The sequence below is a fragment of the Anarhichas minor genome, unplaced genomic scaffold (genome assembly GCF_050575085.1).
Source record: "Anarhichas minor isolate MPS153535 unplaced genomic scaffold, ASM5057508v1 ptg000094l, whole genome shotgun sequence".
Taxonomy (NCBI): Eukaryota; Metazoa; Chordata; class Actinopteri; order Perciformes; family Anarhichadidae; genus Anarhichas; species Anarhichas minor.
In genome coordinates, this window is record NW_027466540.1 from 693357 (window position 1) to 709060 (window position 15704).

General features: G+C 44.2%; 3 protein-coding genes across 3 annotated transcripts in view; 2 read left to right on the plus strand and 1 right to left on the minus strand.

Annotated features, from left to right (window-relative positions):
• LOC142939169 (uncharacterized) lies at positions 1–5826 on the plus strand. Its single transcript, XM_076082389.1, has 9 exons — positions 1–6; positions 314–554; positions 1437–1694; positions 3368–3631; positions 3858–3917; positions 4098–4142; positions 4481–4594; positions 5338–5394; positions 5473–5826. Exons 1-9 carry the CDS (start codon positions 1–3, stop codon positions 5661–5663), a joined length of 1236 nt encoding a protein of 411 aa, XP_075938504.1. The 3' UTR covers positions 5664–5826.
• The window catches only part of LOC142939152 (uncharacterized), a 10895-nt gene continuing 1015 nt past the window's right edge, over positions 5825–15704 (minus strand). The window contains exons 2-6 of the mRNA XM_076082363.1: positions 14967–15140; positions 13505–13867; positions 10542–10652; positions 6971–7023; positions 5825–6406 (exon numbers count right to left, since the gene is read on the minus strand). Of these exons, the coding sequence (XP_075938478.1) occupies positions 6260–6406; positions 6971–7023; positions 10542–10652; positions 13505–13867; positions 14967–15003 (711 nt within the window). The 5' untranslated portion in view covers positions 15004–15140 and the 3' untranslated portion in view covers positions 5825–6259. The remainder of the gene's footprint in view (positions 6407–6970; positions 7024–10541; positions 10653–13504; positions 13868–14966; positions 15141–15704) is intronic.
• Positions 7232–9996, plus strand: LOC142939149 (uncharacterized). The gene is made up of 2 exons (XM_076082359.1): positions 7232–7732; positions 8615–9996. Exons 1-2 carry the CDS (start codon positions 7394–7396, stop codon positions 9122–9124), a joined length of 849 nt encoding a protein of 282 aa, XP_075938474.1. The 5' UTR covers positions 7232–7393; the 3' UTR covers positions 9125–9996.

A 15704-nucleotide genomic window follows, 5' to 3' on the forward strand; every position in this document is an offset into this window, starting at 1 on the left:
ATGAAGGTGACTTTTATCATTCTTTACGTTGACTTGGATGCTATTTAATAGTATTTTATACATTATAGAATTTATTTTATTATTATAATACTGACTAATCTGCTGATTGTTGTCTCCAGTAATTAATTGATCCATAAAATGTTACAGAATATTAAGCACCATTGTCCATTTGAGATTGTTGTAAATTTAGATTCTGAATTATTTAGATTTTTCCAGAATTTAGTCGTAGGTGACATATTGCTTCTCCAGTTCCATGAAGTCATTATTGGAGGCAGCAGCGACATGCTGTGAATAAAAAACCTCCATTTTCCAGAACGATGACGTTCAGATCCTTCACTGTAACGAGGAAGATGAGGAACAAGACGAACAAGAGGAAGAGGAGGAACAGGAGGAAGAGGAGGAACAGGAGGAAGAGTGTCTCTCACACACAGAAGCTTCAAACTTTGATCAGCAGCAGTTTGATGTTTTCCATCTGAAGATGTTCAGCTTCATCTTCTTCTGCCGGGTTTGGTTCCTGCACACGGTTCTGAGCTGCTGCAGAGGAATCTCCACAGGTACGAGTAAGATTACATTTTAATATCAACGTCTGTATTCGCTTTAGATTCATGTTACATTGCACAATCCTAACTCGTTAAAGACGTATTTTATATTATTGTTTTATTGAGTATCTCATGGAAATATGTCATCTCAAAATAAAAGACAACTCAAATATTACAGATTAAATACTTCAGAAGAACGTATATATTTTAGTTTAAACTTAAAATGAGTTTGTTGAAATAAAACACCAAAAGTGAATCTGACTCAACAGAAGGAAGAATAGCTTTTGTAACGTTCAAAACAAAAAGGGGGAACGTTTGATGTGAATTTGGGGAAATAAAATAGTATAAACTTCATTGCCTTACAGTGAACCTTTATTTACAATAAACCAGTGAGGAGAAACCTCAACCAACCAAACAGAGAATCTTTCAACCCTTAATTCCTACATTCATAAAATAGCATAAACAGTCTTTAACCTATAAAGACGTTAATATGAACTAAAGTTTAATAGCAACTTTTTTCTGTGACTGCATTTAAAATGTATTGTTATTAAATTAAGCCCTCACATCTTTTCCCCACACAGTTTTATTGTAATTAAAACTTTTAATTCTTTCATAAAAACATTTGTGCACATTATTAATGTTCATTTTCTCATGAACAACAATCCCACTTGCAGTCACTATCATTCTGTGTGACAGTTGTGTTCCTGGGTTGTTATTTGAGGACGACATGAGTGGAGCATGTTTCCATGAGATAAAACAGGAAACAAGGCTAAAAGCATCAGCAGGATGTGAGTGATGCAGAGGACATGCAGTCATGTGTTTGATCATGTCTTATAACATGAAGATGTCTTAAACGTAACAGACCAGTTCAGGTCTCAGGGAGTTTCTGTCCTCCAGCAGTGATCCGGTTTTCAGTCCCAGAGGACCACCACATCTGCCTCCCGTGTGGCGGCTCCGACAGCTCCGTAGTGATCTGGACTCAACGGGACCAGAAGGTCCTGGTGAGCCGACAGGGCAGCTACGAGACCAACGAGGACAGCCAACGCTACCGCCTGCTGTCCGACGGCAGCCTCTGCCTCCAGCGGCTCGACGACTCTGACGGCGGGACGTTCCGCTGCAACCAGCAGCTGGTGGCCGAGCTGCAGGTGCTAACAGGTACGCTGGAGGCGGAGCTAGGAGAGGTGCATTATGGGAACAAAGGGGGGACTTATTTAGGAGTGTGTCTTTAAACTTTTAACTGATTATGAAACAGTTTAACCCTCATCCTCTCTATGAACCAGTCCCCGTTTAGTCCTGATCCTCTATCAGACCTCCATCAGAAAAGAGACCATCAGAGAGAAGATGGTCTATTTCTATAGAGTTATTCTTGATGCTCGTCATCGGAGCCACCGGGTCGGATTCTGGTGAAACTAGATGAAATCATGCAGGTTCACCAGAAACTCCTCCTCCTCCTCCTCCTCCTCCTCCGGACCCAGGACGTATTGCTGGACCCGCTGGAGGGAAGGGAGGCACGGGAGAACCAGAACCAGGACTGAGAGGGGCAGACTGTCAGACCCTGCTGCTGTAAAATGAGAGGTTTTCTAAAGCGAGTCTGGTGCTCAGAGACACTACCACTTTAGTCCACAGGGGGCGACAGAACCAACACAACATGAAAGTTTATTGTAGTAACTTTAAATAGAAGCGAAGCGTTGAGCTCAGATCATCAGTTTCAGAGGGATTCCTCCAGGACGACTTACACAGTATTTAATCTATCGTAGAGAACAATTATATTTGTATTTGTGTCAGCTGGCTGATAAGTAACAAGAAATTGCCGTACAAAGAATCGTGGGGTTGGGAACCACTTAACTTAATATGGACTCTTAATAAACATCTAAAAAAAATGCATAAATATAACCAGATTTAATGCAAAAGAAAAACCTCTTGGTTTGGTTTTAATGTGTTAAAGTAAAATTGATTATAAGCTTATCAAATATCAGTATATATAGTATTCAGCCTCAAAGCTCCATGTTTGTGGAGCTGTTCAGTGTGAACACAAGTGCAACATAGTTTGATTTCACATTGATTCAAACAAAGGTGTCAGAATATCCAGCGTGATGAGTCAGCTATGTGCATCAGGTTTCACAGTTCTTATAGACGTCGTCAGAAAAAACCACAGTTCGTCTGGAGGGAAGTAAATCAATCTGATGTCGTGTGAAAGATGTTGTGAAATGTTTTACACGCTACAGTTATTTTGTTTTTCTGCGTAGAGGATGTTGAGGACGTAACAAGAGGAGGGACGGGATTAGAAAGTTTAATACTTAAAGTTCCCACGGTCTGAATGAGACCCAAACTTCACTCACAGTAGTGTTTAGCTTTTCTTATGGCCCTTTCAAACGTAAAATACTGACTAAACACATATTTATGACCGATGCTACTGCTGCTAGAGCGTTAGCTTGAGTGTAAGATTGAGTATGTAGAGCAGTAAAATCAAACTGCTTCAAAAGGGAAGTGAAAGGTGTTTTGAGTTCTCAGGAACTAGTCACCACGCCGGCAGCCAGAGTGGCACCAACAGAGGCTGAACTCTGACGTCACCACAGTGTTTCTTGTTCCAGATGCTGACGCTGCACACATCTGGCCTTCGTGCGGCTAACTGAAGCTGCTTATAATCACAAGGTTGTCACTCCAAATTTGGCGTCCATGTTTGGGCTGCATTTGATCCACCAATATGGTGCTAAAATGCTGACTCATGCACAGGTTTTAGGACTCATTCCAGCAGCACTCTAAACTGGAGAGGACAATCCATGTCAAAGACAATTACCCATAATTCCTCTGCGTCTCTGCCCCCTCAGGCCATGACTTCATGGTGTCTGCAGGCCGGACGCTGCTGCTCCCCTGCAGCCGCTCCTCCAAACCCAAGAAGAAGTGGTCCCACCGGAGGGAAGGAGGGCGGTGGGAGGCCGTCCTCACCCGGTTCAGAAACGGTACGGTGAAACCGGAGAGGAGCCGGCTCAGCCTCGGGAACGACGCCCTGCAGATCCAGGACCTGCAGCCGGAGGACGCCGGAGAGTATCTGTGCAACGGAGAGCTGCAGGGAACACTCACCGTCCTGACAGGTGGCTCGTTCAGCTGGAATATAATGAGTCTATTGTGAAACAGAAATACAAGCAAAAGCTCAGTGTGTTTAGTTATACTGTAAACACTTCATGTACCTCAGCTGCAGAGGGTACCAGGCTTTCATTACCTGTTTGACGAGTATTTATGGTCATATTTCTTACTGCAGTTTGGCTCCTCCAAGTGGTGACACATATTAAAATAAATAGATGTTTCTGGATTATTCAGGGCAGCCAGAGCCGACCAGCATCCAGCGCACAACTGGAACAGCTGCTGTTATGGTGACAGGTAGGAAGCTGCTAAGTGCTTATTTATTTATACATCCATACCAGCCATTATGTTGACAGAATTGGTTTTGATTTCGTATCTATAACTTCTCTTGTCCCTAAAATCTCAGTGAAACATTTAGGAAATAAACTATTAATAGTGAATGACGTTAGTCTGGATTTGTGTGTTTCTGTTCATCAGATGAGGATGACGTAAAGAAGACGGAGAAGAAGAGACCAGAGAACGGTGAGTCAGCACCTCCGAACACCTTCACCTCTCACTGAAGGTTTACTTACAGATGTGTCTGTGGACTCGTTTAATGAGTGTTTACTTACAGATGTTGTGTCTGTGGTCTTTAATGAGTGTTTACTTGTCTGTGGTCTTTCATGAGTGTTTACTTGTCTGTGGTCTTTAATGAGTGTTTACTTGTCTGTGGTCTTTAATGAGTGTTTACTTGTCTGTGGTCTTTCATGAGTGTTTACTTGTCTGTGGTCTTTAATGAGTGTTTACTTGTCTGTGGTCTTTAATGAGTGTTTACTTGTCTGTGGTCTTTCATGAGTGTTTACTTGTCTGTGGTCTCTCAGCCTTGCTGGTGGTTGCTGTGGTCGGCTTGGCGTTGATGATCTTCCTTCTGGCCGCCGTCTGTGTTTTACTGACCAGCTTGAAGTGCAGAAGGAACGAGAAATACAGATGTGCAGGTATCTGATAGACACAGAGACATTATACGTGGTTTAATTCATCATCACTGGATCTACAAGTTCAGCTTTCCCTAAACCCTGACCAGTCCTCAATCCTGACGAGTCCAGACCTCGAATCTGACCAGACTGGACCTCAACCATGACCATTACAGTCCTCGACCCTAACCAGTTCTTGACTCTGACTAGACCTCGACCCTGACAAGTCCAGTCCTACAGTTTTCAAGTTTGGTGCAACTTGAAGTGAAACCATGATTTAATCTGCTTTAAAAATGAACCTTTGTTGGTGAAGACCAGCACCAGGGTCTGTCTCTGAACTCCGCAGGCACTTCCTTCCACCTCACAGCTTTGTTGTCATCAGGTGTGTGCTTTCCCAAATCATGTCCAATCACCTGACCTCCCCTTGACCACAGGTGGACTCCACTCAGGATGAACGTCTCAGGGATGATCAGGAGAAATGAGAGCAAACTGAGCTCAAATACAAAAAGTCTGAAAAGTCTTCTTTTCATTTTCTTCTGCTTTCTTTGTTTCTTAACTCCAATTTTGTTTAATTTAATAGTTTAATTTATTCATGTTCTGAAATTAGGAAACATGTCTTCGATGTTTAGATGTCGTATCTTCCTGATTTAAGTTTAATTAGAGTTTCCTCAACCCCTCCCTCAGGTTTCTCCTCCTATTTTACTAAATTTGACGTTTAGAATAGAAACTGTTTTGAGAAGCTTCAGCTCTCTTCTGTTTCTCTCCAGCACAGAGGCGTGAAGACACCGAGCTGCAGCCGTGGACCACGTCCAACACACCAACCGGTAACACCGTCACACCTTCAGTACCGCTCCTTTCATTGATCCTCAGGTGTGTTTTCACCTGACACACCTGTGTCTCAGCAGAGCGAGAGGTTTACGAGAGTCCGACTCCGCCGGAGGAGACGATCCATTACGCCTCTCTGGGCCGACAGAACTGGAGGGAGAGACCCGGCAGGACTCCGCCGGACCAGGACCGACACCACGTCATCTACTCCTCTGTGGTCACCAGACCGGCCAAACAGAAGCGAGCTCTGCTGCGTCCGGTCGTCTGATCAGAATGTCGCATGTGAAACCACGAGAGGCTGTTTCATTTAGAATGTGCAGATATACTCTGAACCCTCTCCTCGTGGTTAGACCTCCGAGCCCTCCGTGGACAGAGAGCTCGATCCATTCAGCTGAACTGTTCTAAGTGTTCAATAAATACTTAAAGACGTTTGAGAGTTTTCTCATCACGTTTATTTCTCACGTACAAGTAAACTTCCCATCATTATGTGCGTATATCTGGCAGTAACTGCGTTTCCGTCACATTCCTCGTGGTGGTTTTTGTACGTAAATGATTGTCAGGAAGCAACAGATCAGTCGCTCTACAAGTGAAAGCGAAGTAGAGCGTCACTTCACAGTCGATTGAGTTTCAATATGAAGGAAAGAAATATAGCTTAAAGTACCGTAGTTGTGAAATAGAGATTGTTTCTCCAGCATATTGAGGACGTCAGCCGTTAAAGAGATCATTTATAGAAACTTGAATTAAAAAGTAATTAGTGACTTGTTTAAAGAGCAGAAACTTAATTGTAGAAAAAAATAGCTTAATAAAATATCTAATGAATTACATTCATGGTCGTTTCTCTGCTGTTAAGAACACAGCGCCGCTCTATCTGCGGTCACGTGACGCGTTTGGGTTCTTGCGGCTCATCACTGCCGAGTACGTCACGTCGTCTTCGACCAATCCTGTCCCTCCTCGGCCGGAGGGGCGGGGCTTGCCTGCGTGCTTCAGACTGGAATACTGCAAAGACTCTTCCTGCAGAGACAGGAAACGGAATTAACCTCCACAAATTCACATTATTAACATCCGTTAATATTAATACTTCATCTATTTATCTTATATTATCCATCAGAGAACTACAAACATACAGTTAGTACTGTTACTTTGTAACATCTGCCTCTTGGGACTACAGATGACAGCAATGTGTTATTAGTGTGCACTGTCCCTCATCAAAGAAACCCATACATTAGACGTATAGAAAGTACCACGATAAAAGTACACGTCAGACTTTTAGCCAACAGCGAACAGTAAAACAAATAGGTTTAGTTTTGCTATGGAGTGCAAACTTCATATTAATAGTTTGGACATTTTTGTGTGCTTTTAAGTGCAGCTGAAGGAAGGAAGGAGTAAAGAATAAGGGAACAAATAAGGAAGGAAGAATAAGGGAAGAAACACAACAGGAGAAAAGAAAAAGGAGAATAAAACATTTAACTATTTTTAACTGTTTACCTGCATGACATGATAGATAAATCAGTGCAGAATATAATTATTGTTATTATGAATACAGTATGTTATTCATTACGTGGTGCTCATACTGACCTCTGTGACCCTCTGACTGGTGTCTGCATCACAGCAGCAAACAGCTGCTTTACCTGAAAACAAGAGAGGTTTAATCAAACAGCTGATCACTGTTTTAATCCGGATTGAACAGGACTGGGCTTAATTCACTGACTCTGAATCCAGCAATCAAAGGTTATTTGATATAAATATTAATAATTCTGAGCTTCTTGTCGAGTCAAACGTTGATTTAACGATTGAACACAGAAGCCCGGCCCCGGTGCTGTGAGTCAGTCAGTAAGTGAAAGTGAAAGTTTAGAAAGTGGCTCCAGAGCGAGTTGTTTGTGTCGAAGCAGCGACAGAAGAACGCGTCCAGCTCTTTGCTCGAGGACATCAGCAGCTCAAACCGTGTTTTACATTTAACTCTATTCAAGGGAAAGTAAGGCTCGTGTTCCCGGCGGCAGCATGCCGGACACGCGGCTGTGTCTGGAGGCCCTGTCGGCTCTCTCCGGCTGTAACGTCGAGCCCACCGGCGCAGCCTCGCAGCTCTCCCCGCAGGACTTCGTCACCGTCGTGGCCCTGAAGGAGTTCTACAAGCAGCAGGGCTTCCAGGAGCTGGAGTACCCGAGTTTGGGGACTTTGTCCCTGCGGGACTTGGACGAGCAGGACCTGTACAGCTCTCCGGCGGCGCTGACCGAAGGCCCCTCCACCGCCGGGCCCGAGGAGAGCCACAGGACCAAGATGCGGATCAACCCGGAGGACTTCTTCCATCCGCAGTACGACTACGACTTCACCAACGTGAAGGTGAGGCGGTCACCTGACGTCACGGTGACGTCACGGTGACTACACGTTAATCTGCTACTAACGTGTAGAATATGAATCATGTGGTTTAAGATCAATAACACCATCGAGTTACGCAGCTTTAGTGATCACGTGTTTCTATTTTGGTGGAGAAGAATGTGAAATGTGATGCTGGAATGTTAATGAGGGAGAGAGGAGGTAGGAAGTGAAGGAGTGAAGGAAGGAGGGAGTGAGTGAGGAAGTGAGGGGGAGAGAATGAGTGAGCGAGGGAGGAAGTGAGGTAGGGAGGAAGGGGGGGAGTTAGTGAGTGAGTGAGTAAGTGAGGGGGAGAGAATGAGTGAGCGAGGGAGTGAGAGGGTGAGTTAGTGATTGAGGGAGGGAGGAAGGAGGTTGGTGAAGGAGTGAACAAGGGAGGGAGTGAGGGGTGAGGGAGGGACAGAGAGAGGGTGAAAGAAGGTGAGTGGGTGAGGGAGGAAGGGAGGGGCCGGAGGAGGGAGGAAGGAAGTTGGTGAAGGAGTGAGTGAGAGAGTGAGGGGTGAGGGAGGGAAGAAGGTGAGTGGGGGAGGGAGGGAGGGAGTGGCTAAAGGTGGGAGGAAGGAAGTTGGTGAAGGAGTAAGGTAGCGAACAAGGGAGAGAGTCAGCGGTGTAGGAAGTAATTGGGTGAGGGAGGAAGTGAGTGAGGAAGGGGGTAATGAGGTGAGTGGGTGAGTAAGGAAGGGAGAGTGTCAATGAGTGAGGGAGGGAGTGAATAAGGGAGTGACACTTTGTTCCAAATCACAAACGGTTTCTTTTTACTTTTAGTTCAATACTGTGATTAGCATGTTAGCATGTTAGCCTGTTAGCATGTTCCTCTGACCCCGTTGACCCCTGCTCGTCGTCCTCCAGGACGGCGACAAAACGTTCCTGCGCGGCAACGAGCGGTACGTCCGTCCCTGCGGGTGGAACCGGGTCGCCCTGCGGGTCACGCAGCGGTACGACGGCGGGGACACCTGGCTCGGGACGGGGAAGGACGCCTGGCCCGTCTCCTACCACGGGCAGAACATGGACGGCTCCCTCGGCATCATCCTGACCCACGACGGGAGCACCGACGACGAGCCGACGTTTCTGGACGTCGCCGCCGCCTCCCTGGTCACCGGGGAGACGAGGGGCAGTGGGGTGTACTCCACGCCGGACGTGGCGATGGCGGAGAAGTACTGCAAGAAGTTCAAGTCCAAAGTGGACGGGAAGACGTACAAAGTGGTCCTCCAGAACCGCATCAACCCGGAGAATAGGAAGGACTGCCAGAGGGAGGGCGTCTGGTTGGTCTACGTCCCGAAAGGACACAACGACATCCAGACGAGGGCCATCGTGCAGGAGTCCATCCGCCCGTACGGCCTCCTGCTGAAGGAGGCGTGAGGAAGCTGATCGAACCTCCTCTTCAGCGTGATCAGGAAATTATATTTTCAACCTTTCGTGTTCTTGATTATTAACAACAAAAAAAAAATCACAAAAATAAAAGTAAATGCTGCTGAAGAGGTCTTTAGAAGTGAATCAAGTCTCACTTCCTGTCTGCTCGTTGGGCGGTGCGTTAAGAGAAAACCAAGCTCAGTCTTTTCTTACTTCTTATCCAGAATAATGCTTCCTCTCAAATCCAACCTTACATCACCAACTGTGTACCTCAAGCTGCCTTATTCTGAGTTTCATGTTCAAACAAGCTCTGTAGAAATCAATTTAACTGTATTTACACACAGCCGGGTTACAGCCGGTGGGTTTAGCTGCTGGAGAACCGTTTCTTCTGTAAACGTTTAACTTAAATCTAAGCAGCAGTTTCTTCATGATGTGTTCGAATGCAAGAAGAGACCGTGGGAGGAGTTTATGCTGCCATCTAGTGGTGAGTTTCTAAGATCTTTATTTCTTTAAGGAAACAGATAGTTATGGATGATGAGCAAACTTTTGACAAAGTAGTGACATTTAATTAGTTTTACTGTGAAGATCATTTGAACTAATAATTTAAGTGAGTTGATCGTCGACCGTGAAGCTGCACAGATGTTTGCTGATGTTGCTGTGAAGTACGACGGCACTCGTCTGATGTTTTTTGTGGCATCATTGCAAGTTTATTTTAGTTAGAACGTGTTTGTTTCTCTCATACGCTGTATGTGTATCCTTCATTTTCCGTTTTTGTAGTCCAAACATCCAATGTGACTACAATTCCCTACTTTGAAGGATGCACTTCTTCCTTGTATGTCTGATGGTTCGACTTTAAATGTAATAAAATAACGTGCAAAGATCCTGGTGTGAGGGTACTTTTAATGTAATATTCTAGTTTTTAACAAGGTGATACATCATGATGTCATGAGATACTTTTAAAAGTATGCATAACAATTGTAAACTATACACTAAAACTATGAAATATACACTTTGTTGTAATCTTCACAGTTTATTTTTGCAGATCTCTTCACATCTAAATGTACAAAGTAGTAAAAGTACTCACTCAAAGTACCACTTTAATGTTGCAGCTGGTTAAATGTAACTACTTTATATACTGCGATGTAGCTTAACCTTTAATAATTAAAGTAACTGGTAACGAGATCTCACATAAATGTAATAGAGTAAAAACTATAATATAAGTAAATGTATATTGTTTTTTATATATATTCAAGTTAACTACAAGTACCTCAAAATTGGTCTTGGGTCCATGTAGTGAGTACTTTCCACCACTGGGTGGGGACACTGTCCTCCCTTTCCAGACATGTCCTCTCTATCAATGTCCTCACAAAGATAGATGTAAAGGACACACACACACACACACACACACACACACACACACACACACCTGAGCGCAGGCAGAGTCCAACGATGAAGACGAGGCAGAGGACGAGCAGAGCAGGAAGAACACAGATCCCCAGACTCCAACATGGCTGCCTGGACGATTCCCCGTCGACTCCTGGAAACAACAACAAACCACCGGAGCAGATAAAAGAGAATCGATGGAGTTCTATTGATCGGCTCCGTTAGAACTCCCATTATTAATATCTCTGAACTGTTTGTGTCGACTACTGTTAGAGCTGCAGTTTGAAAAAAACAAAGCTTCTTACATGATCTCAGTACTGCGTTCATCTTGTGTGCTTGCGTCCGTGAGTGAGTGAGTGTGCACCTCTGTGTCTGTCCACGGCTAATCTCTCGATCTGCTGCAGCAGATATTTCTGTTACGTCTGCACGCTCAAGGACGTCTCGAGGTAGCGGTGTTTTATACCGTCATTGACTGCCTGCTGAGTCCTCACTCACTACTCTTATCCGGCCCCTGGCCGATAGCTGTGTTATCACTCGTGGCCCCTGAGTGCTTCTCCGACCCCCAATCTGCTTCTCTGCTGCCAGAGACACAGTAGAGGAGTGAACAGTTTGCTTACTTGTTGTGTTTTGGACGGTGTGTTTGGCAAACAGCTAACAGAACTCAGCACCTGCTCCACGGGCACACAGCTTGGTGAGTTTAGTTGTGTTTTCGGCAAGAAATGTAAGATTGCCTGCATGCATCGCTGCTGAAGTGTGTTTTACAACACCTCACAGCCCGGTGGTTTCCAGAGGTTGGCCAATCGTGGGTTGTATCCATTCAGTCACACAATACAGCCGTGGTTGTTGCCGACACACCTCGCGGAGATCTGCACACTTTTCTAGTCATTTGCATGTGAACCACAGGGAAATATAAAATCTGAATTTAATCTGGAGAAACACCAAACGAAACATTTTGCATGAAGCTAAAGGCTGTTTTCATGCAGCTGAAACCTTCCACACATTGTGTGAAACATGTCGAAATACAAAAGCAGAGTGAAAGTCACGGCTGCCGTGCCCAAACTGAACATGAAACTCACAACCAGCAGGATCTCGCTTCATATTTTGTAAATATAATTGGGGGATGTGACTCTTTTTTGGTTATTAACGTGATCAATAAAAACTATTCTCGACACCCAGTGAAGGCAGGATGAGAGTGCTGCCCGCTTATAAAGCAACGTCAACACCAAGCTAACCACTGCTGACTAAACAAAAAAACATGTTTCCTGCAAACCCAAAACCACCGGTCGTGGTTGCCATCAGACTAGAAGAAACCTTCACCACTGAAACGTCTGCTTTCCACAGAAATGTGCTCATAACCTTCAATTCAGCTGAGAGCCACAGCCGCCTTTCATCAGTCTTCAACTTGTTACTTTTTCAAGTCTATCATCAGTTTTTCTGTGAATTAATGAGTTAAAGAGTTTCTTTGTGTTTTTTGAAGTTAACACAAAAGGGATGATTTTGTCACAATGGTTCATTTTAACTGCGTCCATCTTTTCAAATGTTATGTTGAAGTATTTCAGATTATAGTGGAGGTTCTTCCAAAGATACCAAATAGGTTCTGGGGAAATGTGTAGAAGGACGAACCAGACATCTGGAAAGTTTCCCTGTTTCATTTCATTTTCAATTCTATATGTTTTGGTGCAGAAACATGATTCATTAGTTCCAGTGAAGAGTTGACTGCAGCTGCTACACAATATATTCAATATATCACGTATACAATGGAGACTTTTTAACATTTAAAAGGGAAATTTAGGAGGAAAATCATTCAATAAGTTCAAGACCTTGTTCCCTGTTTTTTCAGAGCAGGTATGTTTGATTCTAACTGATATCATAACTATGGCTTTATTTAAAGGGCCAGTGTGCCGCATTTAGGGGCTCTATCAGCAGAAATTGAATATATTGTTAATAAGTATCTTTTCATTTGCGTATAATCACCTGAAACTAAGAATTGTTGCGTTTTCTTTAGGTCAGAGTGAGCCCTTCATATCTATATATGAGCAGGAGGCGGAGTCCGCCGTGTTGCACTGCCGTGTTTCTACAGTAGAACAGAACGGACAAACCAAACAGTGGTTTTAAAAAGAGACTTTCAGGTTTTTATGCTACCTCAAGGCCACCGTAGTTCTCTGGTACCCTTGTTAGACTCAGGTTACCACAGCCTTGGAACGGGAGGACAGAGCAGAGAGGTATTCCATCGGTTGCAGTCTGCAGCTTCACCACTAGATGACACCAAATCCTGCACACTGTCTCTTTAAAACCATCTCTTTTTGTTAATCAGGAAAAACTGAAAAATGGACGACAAGGTTGTCCAATCCATCACTTTGGTTGAGACTGAAACAGTTCGATGACTACGAGAAGGATTGCCATGATATTTGGTTCAGTCTTTTCGTGATCCCCAGAGGATGAATCCTTCTGGATTGGTGATCCTCAAACTTTTCCTCTCAACGCCACCACGAGGTTGACATTTTTTGACTTATGATAAAATATGTCGACAACTATCGGATGCATTGTTATGACATTTGGTTCACACATTCATGTTCCCCTGAGGAGGAGTATGTAGAGGTCGACCGATTAATCTGTTTGGTCTCATTATTCTGCCGATAGGGTTTTGGGCTAAAACCTTTTATTTGACAGCGAGCTGAGACGTCATGTCCGACCCGTTTAGAGTTTAGAGTTTATGTTCCCCACGACAGTTGAATCTTGAATATACAAAGTAAAATATCAGCTCTTGAAAGGTATCCAAGGTTCTTTCCCGCTCCCATTAATCCTGAATAATCTGTATTTGACTTAAAAATACATTTGTTATACTCAAAGAATACAACTTTAAAGACTCTTTCTACTGTTTTCAAGCACAATGTTTTATCTGGAACGAACCTTGTGAAGTATTTGTTCTACTATTTTCACCTCAGTCTGAATACACCCGACAATTAGAACACACATAAACAGTATTTAAATAAAACTCCTTCTTACCATCAACAGCCAGATGAAATCCTCTGTTAACACACACAGCTCCTTCACAGCGGCCGGTGCAGAAGTACAGCCCGGCGTCCTTCTCCTCCACCTGCTGGATCTCCAGGCGAACCGGGCCTCGCTCCGGGTCGCCCCTGTTGTTGAAGCGACGGTCGTCCGCCGTGTGAAAGTTGATCGTAACATCGTTCAGCTTAGTCGGTGCAACCGTCAGCAGGGGCAGCAGCTGATCCGAGCGCAGAAGGTACCAGGTGACCTCCGAGCTGGACGTCAGGTTGCAGGTGAGCGAGACGTTCCCCCCCGCCGGGACCACCAGGGCCGAGCGGAGGACGGGCGAGGCTGAGGACAGGTGACATCCTGCAACACCTGAGGAGGGCGGACAGGTGAGGGGAGACGTCAGACATTTATATTTACAGTGAACAATATATACAATATTTAAGATGGCGTCCATGTACAAAGTGTCCCGTTGGTCTGGTTTGTGCCTCTTAGTTTCAATGAAGGGAGATCTCAATGCAACAACATACAATTACATTTTAGACCAACGGAGACACACGATGGAGACGCACGATGAAGACACACTATGGAGACGCACGATGGAGACGCACGATGGAGACGCACGATGAAGACGCACGATGAAGACGCACTATGGAGACACACTATGGAGACGCACGATGGAGACACACTATGGAGACGCACGATGGAGACGCACGATGGAGACGCACTATGGAGACGCACGATGGAGACACACTATGGAGACGCACGATGGAGACGCACGATGGAGACGCACGATGGAGACGCACTATGGAGACGCACGATGGAGACGCACGATGGAGACGCACTATGGAGACGCACGATGGAGACGCACGATGGAGACGCACGATGGAGACGCACTATGGAGACACACTATGGAGACACACTATGGAGACGCACGATGGAGACGCACGATGGAGACGTCACTCATTGGTTTGTGGTCTGATGTTTTGAAGCCTCGAGTTCGGTGATTTCTCCGTCGCCATCTTGGTTTACGGCCGTCGCCATGTCGTTGTTTATTTTTTTCTTTAAAGTGACAGTAAAGAACTGTTAACTGGTTTTGAACCAGTCCCCGTTTAGTCCTGATCCTCTATCAGACCTCCATCAGTAAAGAGACCATCAGAGAGAAGATGGTCTATTTCTATAGAGTTATTCTTAATGCTCGAGACCACCTGACCCTAAAACACCAGTCTGCATGAACCCCAGAGGTCATGCTCGGACCTGCACAGCTCTTTCAGTTTAGTTTTGAGTTTCATGTTGAGAAGCTGTGACTTCACCACAACCACCTGATTCATCAGCTGAGTATCATGAGCGTGCACAAAATAAACAACCCAGAAATAATATGAAACAACAACAACAACAATAACTTCCAAATGAATCCTCCTCTCATCTCAAACGTCCCTCAGCCATTAAACATAAACAATCAATAACTTACAAATGAAAGTGAGGATCCGTGTGACACCGGCCATCATTCAGTGAACTAAGATCCTCAGGTTTGGTGCAGGAGGACTGATCGTTTCATGAGAGTGAGAACAGTGAGTTCAGTGGGAGGAAGTGAGCGGGGACTTTATTGAGCAGCAGGACTGTAGACAGTTGAGACCACCAACATCTGAATGTGTGCAGAAAAAGGAAGGATGAAGATTTTCCACTAAACAAACACTTCTCACTCAGTCAGTGAATAATCTGCAGCCGCTACGTTTCGTTTCTGCAGAAATCCGTCAATTAGTATCTGTTTACGTTATATGACCGGGAAGAGCTTCAAAATAAAAGCACAACCGCTCCTCGTTCTCATTTATACAAATTTTCAGTTGGTTTAACAATCACAGTATAGTGAACAAGTTAAATATCTATCTTCATGTATGATTGTCTTCAACCCCTGAATTCATATTAACGTAGAATAACGATTTTCTTTAAAAAAATCACAAATAGATTTTTCTATCAAGGGATGTTCGAGAAGATAATAATTATTAAAATATTTTGATTCTGTCATAAAACAACATACATGTACTTAGTCCACACAGAAACATTTCAAATAACATATAAAACAGCTGATCTAATTAATTAGCCGGCCTGTTAAAGCGTTATGTATCTTTGACTGAACTAATGAGAAGTTAGTTTTTCATTTTTTATGGCTTATAGGCTAATTGAGATATAATCATATTATGTACTTTAA

What these genes read in the sequence shown, in the direction of transcription:
- LOC142939169 (XM_076082389.1), top strand. An exon ending in AACACTCACCGTCCTGACAG is followed by an intron (nt 3,632 to 3,857) that starts GTGGCTCGTTCA and finishes TGGATTATTCAG; the next exon opens with GGCAGCCAGAGCCGACCAGC. An exon ending in AGCTGCTGTTATGGTGACAG is followed by an intron (nt 3,918 to 4,097) that starts GTAGGAAGCTGC and finishes TCTGTTCATCAG; the next exon opens with ATGAGGATGACGTAAAGAAG.
- LOC142939149 (XM_076082359.1), top strand. Translation starts at nt 7,394, where the DNA reads ATGCCGGACACGCGGCTGTGTCTGGAGGCCCTGTCGGCTCTCTCCGGC. An exon ending in ACGACTTCACCAACGTGAAG is followed by an intron (nt 7,733 to 8,614) that starts GTGAGGCGGTCA and finishes GTCGTCCTCCAG; the next exon opens with GACGGCGACAAAACGTTCCT.